The sequence below is a fragment of the Micropterus salmoides genome, unplaced genomic scaffold, assembly GCF_014851395.1.
Source record: "Micropterus salmoides isolate LMB-PRFRI ecotype aquatic unplaced genomic scaffold, ASM1485139v1 Ms_hic_scaffold_20, whole genome shotgun sequence".
Lineage (NCBI taxonomy): Eukaryota > Metazoa > Chordata > Actinopteri > Centrarchiformes > Centrarchidae > Micropterus > Micropterus salmoides.
The window spans coordinates 29,203,066-29,221,967 of NW_024041151.1; the positions used below are offsets into that span (position 1 = coordinate 29,203,066).

Sequence of the window (18,902 nt, forward strand, 5' to 3'; positions counted from 1 at the left end):
CTGCTGATACTTCTATTTCTGCTGCTAGTACTTCTATTTCTGCTGCTAGTACTTCTATTACTGCTGCTAGTACTTCTATTACTGCTGCTAGTACTTCTATTATTGCTGCTAGTACTTCTATTACTGCTGCTGATACTTCTATTTCTGCTGCTAGTACTTCTATTACTGCTGCTAATACTTCTATTACTGCTGCTAATACTTCTATTACTGCTGCTAATACTTCTATTACTGCTGCTGATACTTCTATTTCTGCTGCTAGTACTTCTATTACTGCTGCTAGTACTTCTATTATTGCTGCTAATACTTCTATTACTGCTGCTAGTACTTCTATTACTGCTGCTGATACTTCTATTTCTGCTGCTAGTACTTCTATTACTGCTGCTGATACTTCTATTTCTGCTGCTAATACTTCTATTACTGCTGCTAGTACTTCTATTACTGCTGCTGATACTTCTATTTCTGCTGCTAGTACTTCTATTACTGCTGCTAGTACTTCTATTATTGCTGCTAGTACTTCTATTATTGCTGCTAATACTTCTATTATTGCTGCTAGTACTTCTATTTATCACTTATTCCATCACCAAAAACACTCGTACAAGTGAATCAAACTTAATGTTATCTGATCCAGCTCACTCATCAAACTCTCTCTCTACTTTTACTATGACAACTCCTGTTGCAATAAGTGATCTAATTGTGAAGTCAAATTCTACATCCTGCCGGCTCGATCCTACACCTACTGTTTTGCTTAAGATGTGTGTCCTCGAGGTTGCACCATTCATAACGCATATGATAAACTGTAGTTTAGCTTCTGCCATTGTCCCAGCAGAATCAAAAACAGCTGCGGTGACCCCCATTCTTAAAAAACCTGGCCTTGATCATCTAAACATGGACAATTACAGACCAATATCCAATTTAACATTTTTAAGCAAAATCCTTGAAAAGGCTGTTGCTTCGCAATTGCAATCTTATTTGGATATAAATGGTCTTTTTGAACCTTTTCAGTCAGGTTTTCGCCCATCTCATAGCACTGAAACTGCTCTTCTGCGTGTGGTTAACGACATTCTTTTGTCCATGGATTCAGGGTTGATAAACATCTTGATGCTCCTTGATCTAAGTGTTGCTTTTGACACAGTCTGCCATGAACTACTTATTTCTCAGCTTTCTGATATCGGCATCTGATATCTGGCTTTTTTCCTTTATCAGCGACATAAAGTATTATATCTGCATACAAGGTCATAATTCTGCCACTATTTCACTTACACAGGGTGTTCCTCAAGGTTCAGTTCTTGGTCCACTATTGTTCATCATCTATATACACCCACTTGGTAACATCATACGCAGGCATGGACTTCAATTCCATTGCTATGCTGACGACATCCAAATTTATTTCACCACCAGCTCCGATAGGCCATCCCTGCCTGACTCACTCACTGCATGTATCATCTTAACTTCCTCAAATTAAATGACAATAAAACTGAGATATTAGTGATCGGCTCTGCTGCCTCAGTCAAAAGGATGGACCAGTCCTTCTATATTGATGGTTTCCATATTAAGCCTTCATCACTGACTCGTAACCTCGGTGTCTTATTCGACTCAACTCTATCTTTTGGCTCTCATATTTCTTCTCTTGTTAAAAACTCTTTCTTTCCTCTTCAGCTGACACTGAAATCTTAATCCATGCATTAATCACATCACGTCTGGATTATTGCAATGCTTTATTTCTTGGTCTTCCCAAAAAACTGCAAAATTACAGTACATTCAAAACTCAGCAGCAAGAGTTCTCACTTCCACCAGGCGTTCTGCTCACATTACTCCGGTGCTTCATGACCTTCACTGGCTACCCGTGGCATCACGTATCCACTTTAAGGTATTGCTTCTAACATTTAAGGCATTAAATGGTCTTGCACCCCCATATTTTCACCTACCGCCCTGTACGGTCTCTCAGATCAACTGAACTTGGTTTATTGTCCATCCCTCGTTTCCGGTTGTCTACAGTAGGTAGAAGGTCGTTTAGTGTTAATGCTCCAAAATTATGGAATTCACTGCCCCTTTCACTTCGAAATATTCCATATGTGGCTACATTCAAGACACAGTTAAAAACATATCTATTTAACATGTATTTTGTTTAAATGTGACTATATGTTGTGTTATATGTTGTGTGTTAGTGTGTAAATGTACCATGTAAAGCAACCTTGAGCTCTGGAAAGGCGCTATATAAATAAAACTTCTTCTTCTCTTCTTCTTCTTCTATTACTGTCGCTGGTACTTCTATTTCTGCTGCTTGTACTTCTATTACTGCTGCTAGTACTTCAATTACTGCTTCTGCTGCTGCTCTCATGGCTGCTACGGCTGCAATTGTATTGTGCTGCTTGAGTGTGTCTACAGTGTGAACCATCTCACTGGTTGCCATCAGACCTACATTGTGTATTATTGGTTGAAGTCCACTCTCCACCTGCTGCTAACGAAACCACAGTCTGCTGTGTTCATTAAGTAGTTCACTTTCATCACTTTTGCTGCGCTCACTGAACTAAACAGGCTCCATGGATCAATTAAGACGGTTTCAAATGTACTTTCGTTCTTTGTGTGAATTAGAGGTAAACTTGCCCCAGGCTGTACTGTAACACTGAATCATTTCCCCATTTTTTTTTTCTTTCTGAGTGGAGCAGAAAATGTCGGGAGCAGAAATCCCCCCTGCAGCTGCTTTGTATTCAGATGGAGACATTGTAAAGCAGCAGGGCAAGAGAAGCCATGGCCTCGTTCACAGCCTTCTAACAGGCGGAGTCTCAGTCTTTTTTAATTTCCCCTCAGAGGATGCGAGTAAAATGCATGGAGGTCTGCACTGATAATAAATACTGATAATAAGAAAAAAAACAGTCATAATCACAAGAGGCAGAGATGTCTGAGGGAAACTTAACGAACAAAGAAAGCACTGCTAATATTACTTACTGTAATATATATATACATATATATATAATAATCTTAATCAGGATTTCGCACCACGCCAAGCTTTGTCCTGTGTGAGTCCTGAAAAAAATCTTGAACTGTGATTGATTATTAGTTGTAGAATTTATGATAAACAACTTTTAGATGTCAGTTCATGGTTAGCCTATAAACAAATCTCTTTCTCAGACTTTTTTAAGTGTTACCATAACCGGTTGTGTTTTCTGTTTTAAACTACTTGAACCTTGTAAAGTAAATGAACTCGGGTGCAAATTTCAATGTGTTACTTTAACTTAGAATAAATTAATAGAAAATGGCAAGTTGTACAAACAAGATATTGATACTATTGATAGATATTTTACAGTGAATTTAGATTCTTGATGAGCCAGCTGTATATACAAAAGAGATAATAAACAACAAGTTGTACATTCCATGATGGTAAAGGCTGCTGCAGAGGTAAGAGCCACCCAGCACAAAGCAGAGGGTGGTTTCGAGATGCGCCTTCAATTTGGACTTTAGATTCATGCAAATATAAAACATGTTTGAAATAAAATTTGTGTGGTTCTCAATGAAAGGTTTATCCTTTTTATATATGAAGACTACCACATTCATTTAAAACTCCAAACACAATCCCAGAGGAAAAATCTTTTGCTCAGAATAGTCTTTTCTTTAACTCTTGAGAAAACACTAAGATCTCAATAGTATATCTTTTTGAGATCACTCCAATCTGAATTGTTGCTCCTAAAACTCCTTAGGAGAAAAGGATGAGATGAAGAGAGAATGAGGTTTTGAGACTTAGGTAAGACAAGTGGATACTGAATTGAGATTACAATAGGATAAATTAAAGTAACAGATGAGATCTCATCATTGTATCTTTTGAAATCATTAATGTCTTGCTTATTGCTCCTAAAAAGCAGTTGGGAGCTCTGGGGAGATGTTTGTGAGCTTGATTGTATCACATTACTGTCTATGCTTGGAGAACCGTGCTGGAGGTTTACCCTGCGGCAACAACACTGCCGCTGCGCCATCCAGCTAAAATTAACAGTGAAGGACTTATTGTCTTTAAATAGATTTCCACAATTAAAGTCCTCAAAATTCTACTCAAGTAAAAGATATAAAAGTATTCCATAGTGAATGTACTTAAGTATCAAAAGTAAAAGTGCTTACTCTGTATGACAGACACATGTTGTATCTCAGTTCTTGCGTGCATTCGGCCCTTAATGAATTAATCTCTAAACATCATGTCAAAGTATTGGGTCAAAATTTATTTTATTTTTCTCACTAACTTGTAACAGATAATTAACAATAAATACAATAAGGATTTGAAATTAAGGGGTGTAAAAGTACAAACCCCCATAAAAAGAAAATACTCAACCTCAACATTTGATGTAAGTAAAGTACTTGAGTAAAAGAACCGCTAAGTGGGGTCACTAAGACAAAACTGAGGAATATCTTGGAGCTTTTTTTCTGATCCACATTCTACTAAACTAAAATGACACTTATTTAAGATGCTATAGAGATTTCATCTTTTGATCAGAGTAAGACAGAGATGAGTTTTTTGCTCCTGAGGCCAATATGAGAAAACTGAGACATATGAGAAGAATCATGGGATCCCAGGAGATATAGCTGAGTTTTCTTTGAGCTCTTTCTCTGGTCTCATGGTCCAATGTTCAGGAGACTTATTTAAGATCAGTTAGAGATCTCGTGTTGATCAGAGTCAGACATAAATGAGATTTCATATGGTTGTTTCTCCTGAGATGAATTTGAGAAGTGGGAGAAAAGGCCTTTGGTCTCACCTTGTTATTAAAAGCAGCTCATTTGTGTCTAGGAGAAAAGAAAGAAACAACTGAGATCTCATCTTGGATTTTGCTTTCCTATGGGATAGTCCAGTTATAGTGTCGGATAAAAGTTAATCCACACCTTCCAGCCAACCAGAATAGACAATTTTCAGTGGCCATGGCCCAAACATCTGGGTACAAATAACCTGTAAAGTTTACATGCAACACACATCCACAGCGTCACATAGCATCACGTAGCATCATGTAGCATCATGTAGCATCACCTAACTTCAAGTTCTTTGATACCTTTTGCATAACGCACAGAAGAAGTCGAGGTACAGTAGCAGTTCGGGGAGCTGTGATGAAATTGATGCTATTGTGACGAGTTGACACACTTCAGACTTCACACTTAATGCTCAACCAATGTTTCATTCAATAGTTTTCAGTCTGAATAACTCTTGATGTCACTGAGCTTCACCTGTCACCGAGGCCAAAATACAAGAACAAGGGAGACAGCTGACACCTTTGTCCAGAAACCAATTAGAGACTTATAAAGGAATCATCGATTTTGACTGTTTCACCTGCTCTGCATAAAAGTTTAGTTTAGACTTTTAGAGCCTTGAAATCACACTTCATACAGTCAGTATTATTGTTTTTCCAAATGTACTTTGTACTGCTGAGCAGTTTGTCCGATCGATGGATGAAAAAGCTTTGAAGAAAAACAAAACTTGAATCTAGAATTAATTCAGTGGGTTTCTCTTCTGTTTCTGTATGCTGAGCTGCAGTGTGAGCGCTGCATACAGAACACCCCATCTACCCTGTGACCTCCACACACACACACACACACACACACGCGCACACACACACGCACACACACACGCACACACACACACACACACACACAGGGGCAGGTGAGTAAACACTCCCTGAATTCAATCTGTGATTGTTTGTTCATGTCCTCTGGGTGAGTGCTGCAACTACATCGACCGTGTGTGTGTGTGTGTGTGTGTGTGTGTGTGTGTGTGTGTGTGTGTGAATGTCCTCTGGGTACAAGGAGCAATCACATGGAGGGCAGACTGTCTCTATTTGCGCTGCATTACAACATGCAATGCCTGGCAGTGTGTGTTCATAAAATAAACAGCTGTTTGTGTTTGTGTTGAATATACTAAAGTACACACGGAGGTGTTTTTGAGCAGTTGGTCCTCTGCATACACAAAATATTTTAAGGATTTTCAAAGACAGCTGCTGAGTGTTAAAGTTTTCACATTGACATTCAAACAGAGTGGAAGCTATTGTCACTCTCACACCGATGACAGAAGATGACAACTATATCTGAGTTATTATATTGTGAAAGTTTGTTTACATCAGTAATGCTTCGAAAACAGTGCGCCAAAACAGTACGATGTTTTAATTAATTGACAATTTTTTTTCAATGAAACTGTATATCATGAAGTTATACTTTTTATTGTTATACTATTTTTTTTTAAGTTATACTATTTATTGTTGATTAGTTTTTTTTAAAGGAAACCTATTATACTGCATTTCCAGTCCTATATTATAGTTCTGTGACTCCTGTACGACAGCTTTGCATGATTCCAAGTAAAAAAAATAAATAATTTTCTGTCTTATGCTGGCTCTTCATGTAGGCCTTCATTTCAGCCTCTGTCTGAAACAAGCTGTAGATGCTCCTGTCTCTTTTAGGCCCCCCCTCTCAAAGGCCTCTGTCTTCTGATTGGCCAAGACCTGAAGCATGTTACCAGGCTGTTGTCGCTGGGCGGTATAGAAGACAGACTGAGCGTTGCTTTGCCAAGAAATGATCATATATGGCTCTGTGTAGCTCCGTGTGTCATAGAACGTTGGTAGAAAAAGCAGTTGAAAACAAAGCCTTCAGAAGAGGAGGAAATCTGAGGTTTAGGCCGACAGGGATTTCTTTAAAACACTTTAACCTCATTATTTGAAGCTTTGGACATTTTTAACATGAACATCCAACATTATAACTTTGTAGATAAGTCATAAAATATGGAAACGCACAATAGGTCTCCTTTAAGAATCGTTTAATTGGTTCATTTGAGAGACGCCCATCACGAGAGTCAAGCAGACAGCTTAACATGTTTTGTTTTGTCACACCAACAGTTCAAAAGCAAAAAATATTTGAGATGCTGGAACAAATGAATTCTTTCACATTTTTATTGATTATTCAAACATCAGTTGATTATCAAATCGATCATTTGACTAATCGTTTTAGCAACACATCCCGCCTCTGTTTAAAATGGGTTTCTTTCTGATGTCTCAGGGACAAATGTCTTGCATTAATTTATAGGTCATTCATGAGTGTAATTTCCACTTTATAACCAGTTTCATCACAATGTGTTATTTGCAATTTATACACACACAGGAAATAGCTTTACTTTTTCTTTGGTTGAAGACCCCAGAGGCAAGCATCATGGGAGATGTAGCTGTTGAATGCTCAGAACTCAGTGGTTATTTTATCTTATTTAAAATGAGGAGGCGTTCAGTCAACCTTTTTTTCAGAATACAGATAAAACCTCAGGACCATTCCAAAATGCTCTGGGATCAAACTCCTGACTTCCAGGTCACAGGACCCTCCCTGGTCCAACCTGAGCTTGGCTGTTTACCGCTCTGTCTAATTAGGAGATGTACTCCTGATGAGGTGGGTGGAGCTGTTTGATTCAGAGGAGAAGACGGTTGGAGAATGAAACAGAGCTGATGAACGACACCAAAGATGATTATGTTTCTGTTTTTGTTTTGGAGGGTGTAATCATCCCGTTACCACAACGACTCCAAGCAAAACATCAGAGCAAGGAATCTGAGATGATTAACGGTAATTATCTGCTGCTCAGTGACATCATCACGGGTGTGTGACAAAGATGAGGCAGGGAGAAGACTGGGATTTCAAGTTGATATGAATGAATAAACAAAATAAAGGACTGACTGAATAATTAAAATAATTAATTAATAAGTGACTGACTGCATGAATGAATGAAACAATAACTAAAAGAGAGCGTATTGAGCGTACATTTCTACAGGCAAACAAACTTCCTGAACTCTGTGTGTGTGTGTGTGTGTGTGTGTGTGTGTGTGTGTGTGTGTGTGAAAGTTCAAACTGGCCGAAACTTTTACAAGTAAAACTTTCTTCTTTCCTCTGACACAGTAAAGGTCATGTCCAGCGACTCTTCATGAATCAGAAATGTTCCTGGAATAACTCTGCAGCCAAATTGCAGCCAGTGAAACTGTGTAATTACACATCAAACATTTGTCGAAATTTGTAAAAAATTAGATTGTATTACTGTAATAAAAACCCAGAGAATGTTCTGTTCTGTCATTACATTTTACAGAAAAGACCAGGAATAATCTTTCTGACTATTGAGATTATTTTAATTAACTGAATAATTCCATTTTTACCCATAGAAGATGTCTTTTGTGTCTCAGTATAAAGTAAATCCTTTATATATTTCATGGCTGAAGGATGAACTGCTGTGATTTCCACATTTGGAACCTGTTGTAAAAACATGGTACACTATTTCTCCAGATTAGCGGTTTGAATGCATTTTTGAAAGGGGGACCTCATACAGTTCCTGTGTTCCTAGTGCATTTTACAAAATGTTGCATCTGGTGAAATACTTTAATTCCAAAAACCTAGCTGGCAGCTCTGGGACCGAAGTCATCAACCATTGTCCCAACCTTGATTTAAGGTACAAACTTCTGTGACTCTCTATGGACCCATTAAGGTTGCAGTTTGTTTAGGTTTAGAACTGAGTGTGCAGAAGCTGCCAATGACTTAGCAAATGTTGAAAATGAAAAGTAACATCCGGTGGGAACCACTGCTAACTTTTGCAAGCTAGCTTATGGGGGTGTCACGATTGTCCAAATCCACAATTTGATCTGCCATCTGTCAGATCAAACAAAATATCACAGATTTGTCTGCTTCACAGGCTATCGGTTCTTGATTTGTAAAGACAACAGATTTTATTTTATGAATTCACGTATACATCTCCGACTCAGGCAGTGGGCGGTATAGAAGACAGCATGGTGTAAAGCTTCAGCTTTACACCATGCTGTCATCTTTGAAGTGCTGTTTCTTGTTTTCCCACCCGTGCCTACTTTTCCATGTGAGTGGAGAGAGAAAAACACTGGGAGGATCGCCAGTCCTGCTTTTGATTTCGACCTTTGATTGATTTTCAATTTAAAATCCAAATCGGGACACCCCTACTAGCTTGCAAGCTTCTGCTTTCCGAGTGGACTAAAAACTTAACAGCCAGATGGGGATTCTAAATGCAGATTGTTATAAAGAGACAGACATCTCAAAAAGCTAACTGTGCATAATCAGCACTATTTGCACCATGATGAAAAAAGGTGTTTCAAATCCCGTAGGATATACGGAACGACATTCTCCAGTCCGACAGGGCAGCTCCTAGCAACACTGGCTCTCAGATGTCAGTCAACGGCTGCTGCCATGGGAAATGGCCACCCACAGACTTGAAAACTTAGACACTGTTTCCAAAAATATGAATATGAAGAACAGAATGTCTGTTTCACTGCTATGGAATAGCATGTATGGAATAGCATACAATGCTTGTATTAAAGGACATCTTCCTTGCTACATTACACATATTTAATAAGAACACAGAAAATAAAAATAACGATTGTTTTACTTTAGAGAGGCTTTATGGAGAATTCAAGATCTGCTGAAGACTCAAGAAATCTGGATGCAGTGAACACGGAGTCCTTGTACCGATAGATTTTATATTTGTTACTGACTGCTCATGAAACCAGAAAGAAAACCAGGTCGGAGAACAGTTATGTCCTGCTACCTCTATCTGTTTTGACTGGACATCAATATAGACCTCGATGCAGTATTTCAGTATTCTTCAGTTCATTTCAAAATCCGTTTTTCTTGTTGACAGTGAAAACGCATGAATATGAGAGGGAATATATGTGTACTAATATGTGCACAGCTTCTCATGGACAGACATTCACTGAGAGTTTTTGTAATGGACTCATGTCCCCTGCGGTCAAATGAACACATCACACTGAGCTCAGCTGGACCCCTCACTGCTGGTTTTTTAAATTAATCTTTAAATGAGTCTCTGGCTTCTCCAGAGTTACACATCTGACTCCTGCAGAGATTCACTGGGAGGTTTGATCGCCCCAATAGGAACACTTCCAAAAGCTATTCTTGAACCATTAGTGGAGCTCAGATTTTGCAGTATGCTGGATGTTCCCAGAATCCACTCCTGATCCTGACTCTGACAACCACAGAGACAGTGACCCCCCGTTGGACTCTCTGGAGAATTCTGGGTAAAAACCCCACAAACTGACATAATGTAAACTCTGGCTGTGTGTTCAACCAAGCATTCAACACACACACACACACACACACACACACACACACACTGACAGTAACGCTTCACTGACTGGAGAAAAGTTAAGGAAATGTCATTTTGTCTGAATAGCTGGTTTGACAGCAGAAACTTGACGAGAGCAGAATTCTTCACATTTTCTTCTTCAGCAACAAGCTGCAGAGAAACTGACCACACGCGCCCACGCACATTTAGTTAGGTCACTTTTGGGGAAATTGCATGGACTTAATTCATTTTCTGAAGATGTACCCTAACCCTAACCACTACACCACAATTAACTAGTCTTCAGTCTGAAATGTGTCCCTGAAGGCACCCTAAATCAGAACACACACCCATACTGTGTGACTGTGTGTGTGTGGCAATTAAGCAGCTAACAGGATGCTGCAGGAGTTCATCACATGCAGTTTCTAAAGATTTGTCCATTAAAAAAACACCATTACGTCACAGAGAGCTGATGCTTTAATGTTTACCTACATCACGCCAAATAACCACAAATAATTTCACTGCTATGGCTGCTCCTAATGGTACATATCTACTTGCTTTTAACTACTTACCATTGCTATCTCTGACAACTTTTGGTCAACAATTCTGTGACCTATATTTCATTTAGATTCATTTGATTTATCTAATCACAATTGCAATCGTGATGTCACCCTGTGCAGTTACATAAACGCAACAAGGGTGCAATTTAATTAAACTATAAGGTGTGCTGTGTGTGTGACACTCTAGTCTATGTGTGCATTGCAGTCTGCTTATTATCCACACCCACACAGGGCTCTACAGTGTGACCATTTCACTTGCAACAGGAAAAATGATTAACAAGCACAGTGTGCGAGTAAAGACTCCAACCTACCCTTTATACTATACTAGTGGTAAACTGTATAAGCCTGGTATTCTATTATATGAAAATAGAATGAATATAGTAACAATTAATATATTAACATTGTACTAACAGTATACTATTAAATGAACATTATACTTTTTATTTAATGTCTCCTCTGGTTTTCACACCATTACTATACACAAGGAGAAGGAGCGCACACACAATTTTCACTGTGATTTATGCATTTTCCCTGATAATCAAGCAATTAGACTCAGGATACCATCTGTTACCATTTTATTGCAATATTGTCCACAGTAATCGCAATATGATTTTTTCCAATTCGCGCAGCCCAGTTTAATGACTCTAACTGGCTGTTTAGTGAAGTGAAGCCTGCACATTAGTTCAGACAGTCTATGTGTACATGGGATATACAACATACGTACATCCAACACGGCAGTGATTTATTATCAGAACCACCTTCACCACAGCCACATTGCATTATGGGTGAAGTTATTACTGTCAGTCCACACGCCCTGTTGAGCTGAGGTTGGTGTTTCCTCATTGGGTGATGAGGTCAACGCGAGGGTGACCAGACATCCCGAAAAATCCGGGACAGTCCCGAATTACGAGCAGTTGTCCCGACTCCTTTCCGGTTTGTCACAAAAATTTAAATTAAACATTAAATACTGATCTTTGTATAGTTCACTTGCTCCAGCAGGGGTTGCAGGTTATCTGTACATTGTGTCAACAGCGTTGTTATAGCCACAAAGTAACACTCGTGCTCTCTTCCCCCCTCTACAACGCACTGATGAAATGAATAAAATTAAAATTAGGTAAAAGATCATGACTTACCTACATATCCACAGTTTTTGTGTTTTTCCTAATAACAGGTGACTTCATGAACAAAAATAATAAATTTTAGCGTTGTGTTTTGATTTTCACGTGTGTTAATGTTCATTGACACTCAATGTACCGGTAGCCACACCACCATCGGTTGTTTCCTCCTCTACGGCTTAATCCACTTTTGCTATTTACACTATTTATTTTAGGCTTCTTTGGAAATCGAATGAGACCAACGCCTCCCACACCAGGGTACTATGTGTTGCTGTTAGGGGTGACCCAGGCACATGTTTTGAAGGTAAGGATGATATTCTAGTGTTGAGTTGGGATGATTCGGCCCTGTCCTCCAGTCTCACACAAAGAATGCAGGTAAATACAATAAATAAAAGTTTACTACACGTTGTTAAAATTGAATATATTTACTCCCAAAGACGGCTACTCCCAGTGTTGCTATATCACGAGGTTTTGTCAAGCAGCTCTGACATCACTGATCGATCAGCCCTGACCTGAGAGCCAATGAGCAGGGAAATATCAATCACATGCAGGAAGTTAAGCAGACAGAAACTAAATGAGGTCAGCTCTCCACAGACAGACAGAACCTCCTCTTTATGGACATGAGTTATGAGCCGTTCACGTTGACTCTGGAAACATGAATCATTTTCACTGCTGCCAATTTCTATGCAGGATGTAAAAACCTCCGTCTTCAAGTACTTGACCAGAGACTCTCTTATACCTATGAACAGAAGAGACAGAAGGTACGTAACAACTGATGAACAGTGTCATCTGACTGTGCAACAAGAGCAACTCAAACAAGGCACATTATGGTCAGACAACATCAGCCATTAAAGGAGGATTTAAACCCTACAGATGAAGGTGTAAGGCGCATTAAAGAACCAGCAACAGTATCAAAAGTTGCTTTGTACATCATTTAACAATGTAGTCTCCTGTATTTAGTTTTTTTCAAAGCCGGCTGCTGGCAAAGGCAGTTTAAGCTGCTTATGGTGCCAGAAAAAAACAATGCAGTGAAGATGTGTAAATTGTGGAAGCCAAAGTGTTGTCAATATAATCCTAATTTATATTAGGATGCTGCTGGAAGCTCTGCATTTCCTGCTGCTGCTTCACATAAGAAGACTTCCATCGGTGAACCAGCAGGAGTCTTTGTCACAGACATGGGCGGCAACTTTAAGCCCCTGTTCCACAGTCTTTTTAATTCACTGTTTCCCCGCAAATGCTCCTAGTTTGCAACATAAGTTCCATCATTCCCGCCCACAACCTGTCTAGACCACAAGTGTGCGTTTTACACTGGCCCGTCTGGCAACAGATAGCTCTCATTTTAATTTCTGCAGTTGCCTCGTCATCAGCCATGATAGTTTCAGGGTCTGTTCCATTTGGTCTGTGCGCTGTGAGGGATTCTGGCAAGAAAACACACCGATAATCCATAACTATAAACTGTAAAATATATATGATTAGATATGAAAAGATCTGATTCTGATAAAAAGTGTCTTCTGATTCCACTGTCCTTCTCATCGCTGTTCTGCTGGAGTTTCAATTCCCCCAATGGTTTATGGTTAATGGTAATTTTGAAATATCAAAATCTGCCCGCGCACTTAATTCATGATGTTTATTATACAGATCCCCCCTCTCCCGCTTGTAAAATTAATCTGGCGTTGTTGGTCACAGACTTGGGCATAGTTGGTGCTATTTTGTCAGTGGATCAGGTGACGGGCTCTGCTTTGGTTTGTGCGAACCAGCACAGCTAAAACATCACGGTAAACAACTTCTTTTACCTTGCCAAGCAGCCGTGTAGAAAACCGGTTGCTGATCCTGATTCCTACCAATAATCATTCACAGTTTGTTGTGTTGGAGTGAACCTGTAACCATCAGCTGCGGGATCACAGCAGGAGCCCCTGATGTGCGGCGCATCATTTCATGGACACCTTCAGTAATCTTAGGACACCAAAATAAAACAGTAACACACGTATGGGCTGTTCCGCATAGATTCCAGGTTAATACAGTCACTTGCAGCAGCTGACTTTTTCACTCTAAGCAAATCTCCAAACCCCATTTCCTCTGGATCATCAGAATAAATGCTGTGGTGTCAGCGGGATTATTAAAGGAAGCTCTCGGTTTGTGTAAAAGGCCAGATCGCTACTTGCATTGCTGTGCACATGTAAATGTACCCTGATATGACCGGAATGCATTCAACAGACAAGAATGATGGAAACATGTTTTTAGAATGTAGCCCTGTCTGATTTTCTAAAACAACTTGAAACATGGAAATTCACCACAATTTGCCATTGAAAGCATATTTGGGATGCTGTATATTAATATTTGAAGTTCAGTAAATTAACAGTGTAAATATACATGGACTGTTATACGTTTATCTTTGGGATCAGTTTCCCCCAGCTTGCACTCTCCTGTTGTCTCATTAAACTGCTGCTTTTTAACGATTAGAGAGTGAAAGGAGCTGATGTGATCGGCTATTAGGTATTATTTTTACTGGATGTCACCCCAACTCCACCTTAGGCTAGTAACCAGGGACACTGACAACCAGTCTTAAATTATTCTTTAAAAAATGGTCTTTCGAGTACTTTCTCCTGTTAGCAGGGGAAAACGGCCCTCACGCCTTGCCTCACATTATACATATTCATATTGGAGGTCAACCCAACTCTGGCCTCAGGTAGATGGGTGCAAGCTAGGCATTAGGGTCCTGGATATGTAGGGCTGATTTGGGCATGGAGGTCATTACTTTTTATATGATGAAATATCTTTTCACATAATGACCATGAACATTTGTTGTACGGTCCTCTAAAGTATTTCATAAATCACATGAGTAGATTGGACAGTAAGTAGAGGAAAAGTAACTGGGTTGGGAATATGGGAGAAAAAAAAAATATATATATATTCTGTATATACACATTAGTTGATCACATCAATCAGTAAAATGAGGCCAGATCACCAGAGAGCAACTGCTGACTGATGGTGGTGTCACGGTTTGTGACTTCAGTCACTTCCATGGTGGAGAAACCTGGAAAATCAGCTGCAAATGTTAAACGGCTAATGTCAGTGACAGATGGAATAACAGTGTCTCAGTGCGACTCACACAAAGTCTTGCATAATCATCCTGAGATATGGCAGTTTCCAGCAAAGAAAGTTCACGACAAACGGAGCAGTCTGTTGACGGGAACTGCTGGTGCAGTAAAGAGATGTGGACAGAGAGAGGAGGGAATAAAAGTATAAAGATGGAAACTCACCCTGGACAGGACAACCTCTAAGGTGATGTTCTGAGGAGGAGCGCTGGGTACTGCAGAGACAAACACGAAACAGTGTAAATACTGTATATCAGGTAATTTATGAGTCAGAGATAAAACTGGCTGCTCATCCAGACACCTCTGACACAGTGTAAATGTTGAGATTACAGTATACAGTGTCCATGTTTCCCTTTTAGAAAAGAAAATGTTCTAACTTATAAACTTCTTCAGGCATCTCACAGGAGAGCTGTGCTAAAGAAGCTGAACATCACTAGAGATATAGACTCCCTAACTTAGGTGGCATTTTTTATGTTTCATAGATATATTATTATTATTTTTTTTTATTAACCTTTATTTAACCAGATGATCATTGACATTTGAAACCTCTTTTTCAAGAGAGACCTGGCCAAAATAGCAGCATATTGACAGAGCACAGTTACAAATCGGAACACCAAGCACACCCACAACACCAAAGGACATTTAACAAGACTCTTAATTTAAATTTAAAATAAATTTGAACTGGTTATTTTATTAGATCCGATATTTCCCTCTGACATGTGAGGAAGGAGAGGAAAAGATCAGGAAAAATGAGGTAAAAAAAAAAAGAAGTTGAAAACAAAGAAGATGGAACAGAAGACACTTAAAGTTTAAAAGAAGAAGGCCAAGCTGAAGAAAATGATGAGCAGGAAGTAGAAGACTAACAGACAAACAAACATTATGTGGTTTCAGGAGCGGGACCACACATCAACATCATCATCGCCAGCATTTCCATAAATACCCACACGTCCCAGTTCCTCTTCTTCGCTCTCGCATTCTGCACCCCTCCCACCCACCCCTTTCTCTGTCCTGCCTCATGATCTCTGTCGTGCCCGGATGCTACGGCGGATTTCCCTATCGTAGCTTCCCCACAACGCTTTCAAATGTCTATTCAGCAACTGCAAGCCTCGTACATCTTTCTGTTTCGATCATCAACAAATCATTTAATCCTACCTGTCGATTGTGTGGTCCTTGCTAGTGAAAAAGAAAATCAAGATGATGAAAGACACGTTGGATGAAAACAAAGAACACTTAGGAAAGAAACAAAATCTGCAGAAAAGAGGACGGAGAGCTACAACATGAAGACAAAGAAGATGAAAAACAAAGAAACAGAAATTGATGGCAAAAACAAAGAGGTAGTGGGTGAATAGCAGGAGGAAGAGGATGAAGAAGCAGCAGACATGTGGTTCTGTCCCGCCAATCACAGACAAAGTATGACGTTCAAATTGAGAATCAAAGTGTTTGGGTTTGAATGAACTCTGCGTCTGTCGAACCAGACTCCTGATTAACTGTCGGCAGCTTATCTATTGATTCAGCTGCTGTGTGTGTGTGTGTGTGTGTGTGTGTGTGTCAGTTTTATTGTGGATTCAATTAGCCCACAAGTCATTGTTATCATCGAGGCACAGCTGGAAGATTCACAATACATCCACTCTGCATCTGTGTGTGAGGGTGTTATTTCAGATCATTTTTATGGCGTGATTGCAGCTGGACAGATGCCTCTATTCTCTCTCACTGTCTGTGTGTGGACATTTATTAACGACAACATAAACACACCCGTCTGAGCAGCAGTGATATCAAGTCTGTGGTTCAAATTTAAACTAAAGTACGTTTTTCTTTTATTAATAGCAAGTGGCAACCTGCGGGGCTGAGAGTGGAAGCCAGTGCCAAAAACTTCAACAACTGTATGGGCCCGTTTAAATTATATTAAAGCTTAAAGTTATGCATAATTAAGGGCATGGCTGCTTTGAGTGACAGGTGGATGCTGTCTGATAGCTCCACCTCTTTGCCCAATTTTGGATAAGCCAGGACTTAGGAGACTCCGCCAAGATGGCGACGGCCGGAGCCCCCACACTGAGCTTCCCACTCACTCCTCTTCAGAAACCGATGGGGGACGTCACAGAGACTGTCCATGTTTTATACAGTGTGTGATTAATATGTCAACTTTTCCAACTTAGCCAAGCATAAAAACTTTATTGCGAGACATATTTGTTTCCACTCAGGTTCTTTAATGCATAAATTGAAAATGCACATAAACACAGGTGAATGGAAAATGCAGACCCAGTTGCAGCGTGACATAATGCTACAGTGTCACGTTTAGTAAGGACAGATACCTCAAATGATAGATGAAACCCTGTCTGTATCTATAATTCATGTGTGGAAAATAATGCTTGTTGGGCATGACAGAATTGATCTTGGGGTGTGTTTGCTGGATTGACAAGGTTTGTAGCCTATCAAACTCAACTCTGCTCATTTGTATCTCTCTAATAAAGGCAGGAATCTGTGTGTGTTTATGTTTCGAATATGTCCAGAACTATTCATCCAATCGTCTTCGGGTGTGTTGCTGTGGACCCAGGGGAGTGTGACATTTGGTGCATTTTTGACAAGCGACACGTTCATAATGAATAAACAGTACAGCTGCTCCGCTCTGCTACAGCGAGGGCGTGGTACGCTTGTTTGGGCGGGGCTTATATACGCTCTGATGTGGTAGTGAATTGTTGAAACGGAGTTACCGCCATCGCACAGGTTTGATATATGTTAGGAACTAACGTGTTAAAACAGAGTTGTAAGAGTTTTATAAAGTTTTAAGAAAGCGCTGAATATCTCGCAGTATCTTCACCATTGTTGTGTTGTTTCAGTTTTATTAATGCTGTGATGTGAGAAGCACATTTTGAACTTAAAAAATCTAAAAAAGCACAGGGAGGCATCACATCAGCCCCTGTGAACTGCACTAGTTCTGTGTTCACAGTTATATCACCTACCTTTCTTTTGACTCTTAAATACTTTGGCACTTTATGAATTCTTATGAATAGGTTTATTGTATAATATATCATGTGTAATATGTAGGATGTCCCCGATTAAGGATTTACATAGTCGAATCAGAGTTGTGAAGTCCTGCCTATATTCGAGTTGAATCATGTGTGTTTATGTTCGCGGTGATTGTGAGCCGGGGGGGTTGGGTTCACAGGAAGCTCCGCTTTAATCTTGAGAAGCTGCAGAGCTGCAGTCTCTATTCATTCGACTTACACTGTAAATTTCCAGCTAAACTGAGGCTTTTTGAAGACCCTTTTCTCTCTCGCCTGTCCTTCACCACATAGTTTTGCGTGCATGCCGTGCTGCCCACAACAGCATGCACGTCGCGGTTAAAATAGTCTTTGTGAGGTACATCAACGGTGATAAATTACCCGAAAGTCCCGCGAGGTGCGGACAACTCGGCACAACACCAGTGAAGCTGGGTCATTCGAATCAGGCTCTGCCCATCGAAGCATTGAATCTTTGACAGGTCTGCCCTAGTAATATGTAGATGATTTGTGCTCATGTTTTGTTCATTGACTTCCATATTTCTGTTGATACGCTCTGTTCTTCCCACACAAGCCAAGCAATAGCATCACACATTTTATGTCTGTGAGAATAAAGTGTGTGTTGCTCTCTCTCCTGCTGTCAGTTGTTTCATTAGGGGACTCGGGGGTCTTTAATTAAGCACGGGGATGAGGAAGGAGACTTCTTAGCCTGACACTACAGTGAATCCTCTGTTTCAGCCTCCCTCTTTGTGTGTGTGTGTGTGTGGACTCCATTAGTGTGTCAGGCTAAGAGGCTCTAAAATGAAGAAGCTCCTTCCTCATCCCCGGTGCTTAATTAAAGACCCCCGAGTCCCCTAATGAAACAAGTGACAGCAGAAGAGAGAGAAGAGAGGGGGTGGGGGTCACATTCTCATAGACATAAAGTGTGTGCCGCTGTTGCTTGGCTCGTCGTTCTATATTTCCCACTCCTTCAGCCAAACCAATAACCACACATCCACACATCCACACATCCACACATCCACACACACACACACACACACACACACACACACACA

At 40.0% G+C, this 18,902-nt stretch overlaps 1 protein-coding gene across 3 annotated transcripts in view; it reads right to left on the reverse strand.

Annotated features, from left to right (window-relative positions):
* dcc (DCC netrin 1 receptor) overlaps window positions 1-18,902 on the reverse strand; it is a 318,930-nt gene that overhangs the window by 85,845 nt on the left and 214,183 nt on the right. For all 3 annotated transcript variants that reach the window (XM_038733764.1, XM_038733762.1, XM_038733763.1), the window contains exon 13: window positions 15,017-15,066. In XM_038733764.1, the coding sequence (XP_038589692.1) occupies window positions 15,017-15,066 (50 nt within the window). The remainder of the gene's footprint in view (window positions 1-15,016; window positions 15,067-18,902) is intronic.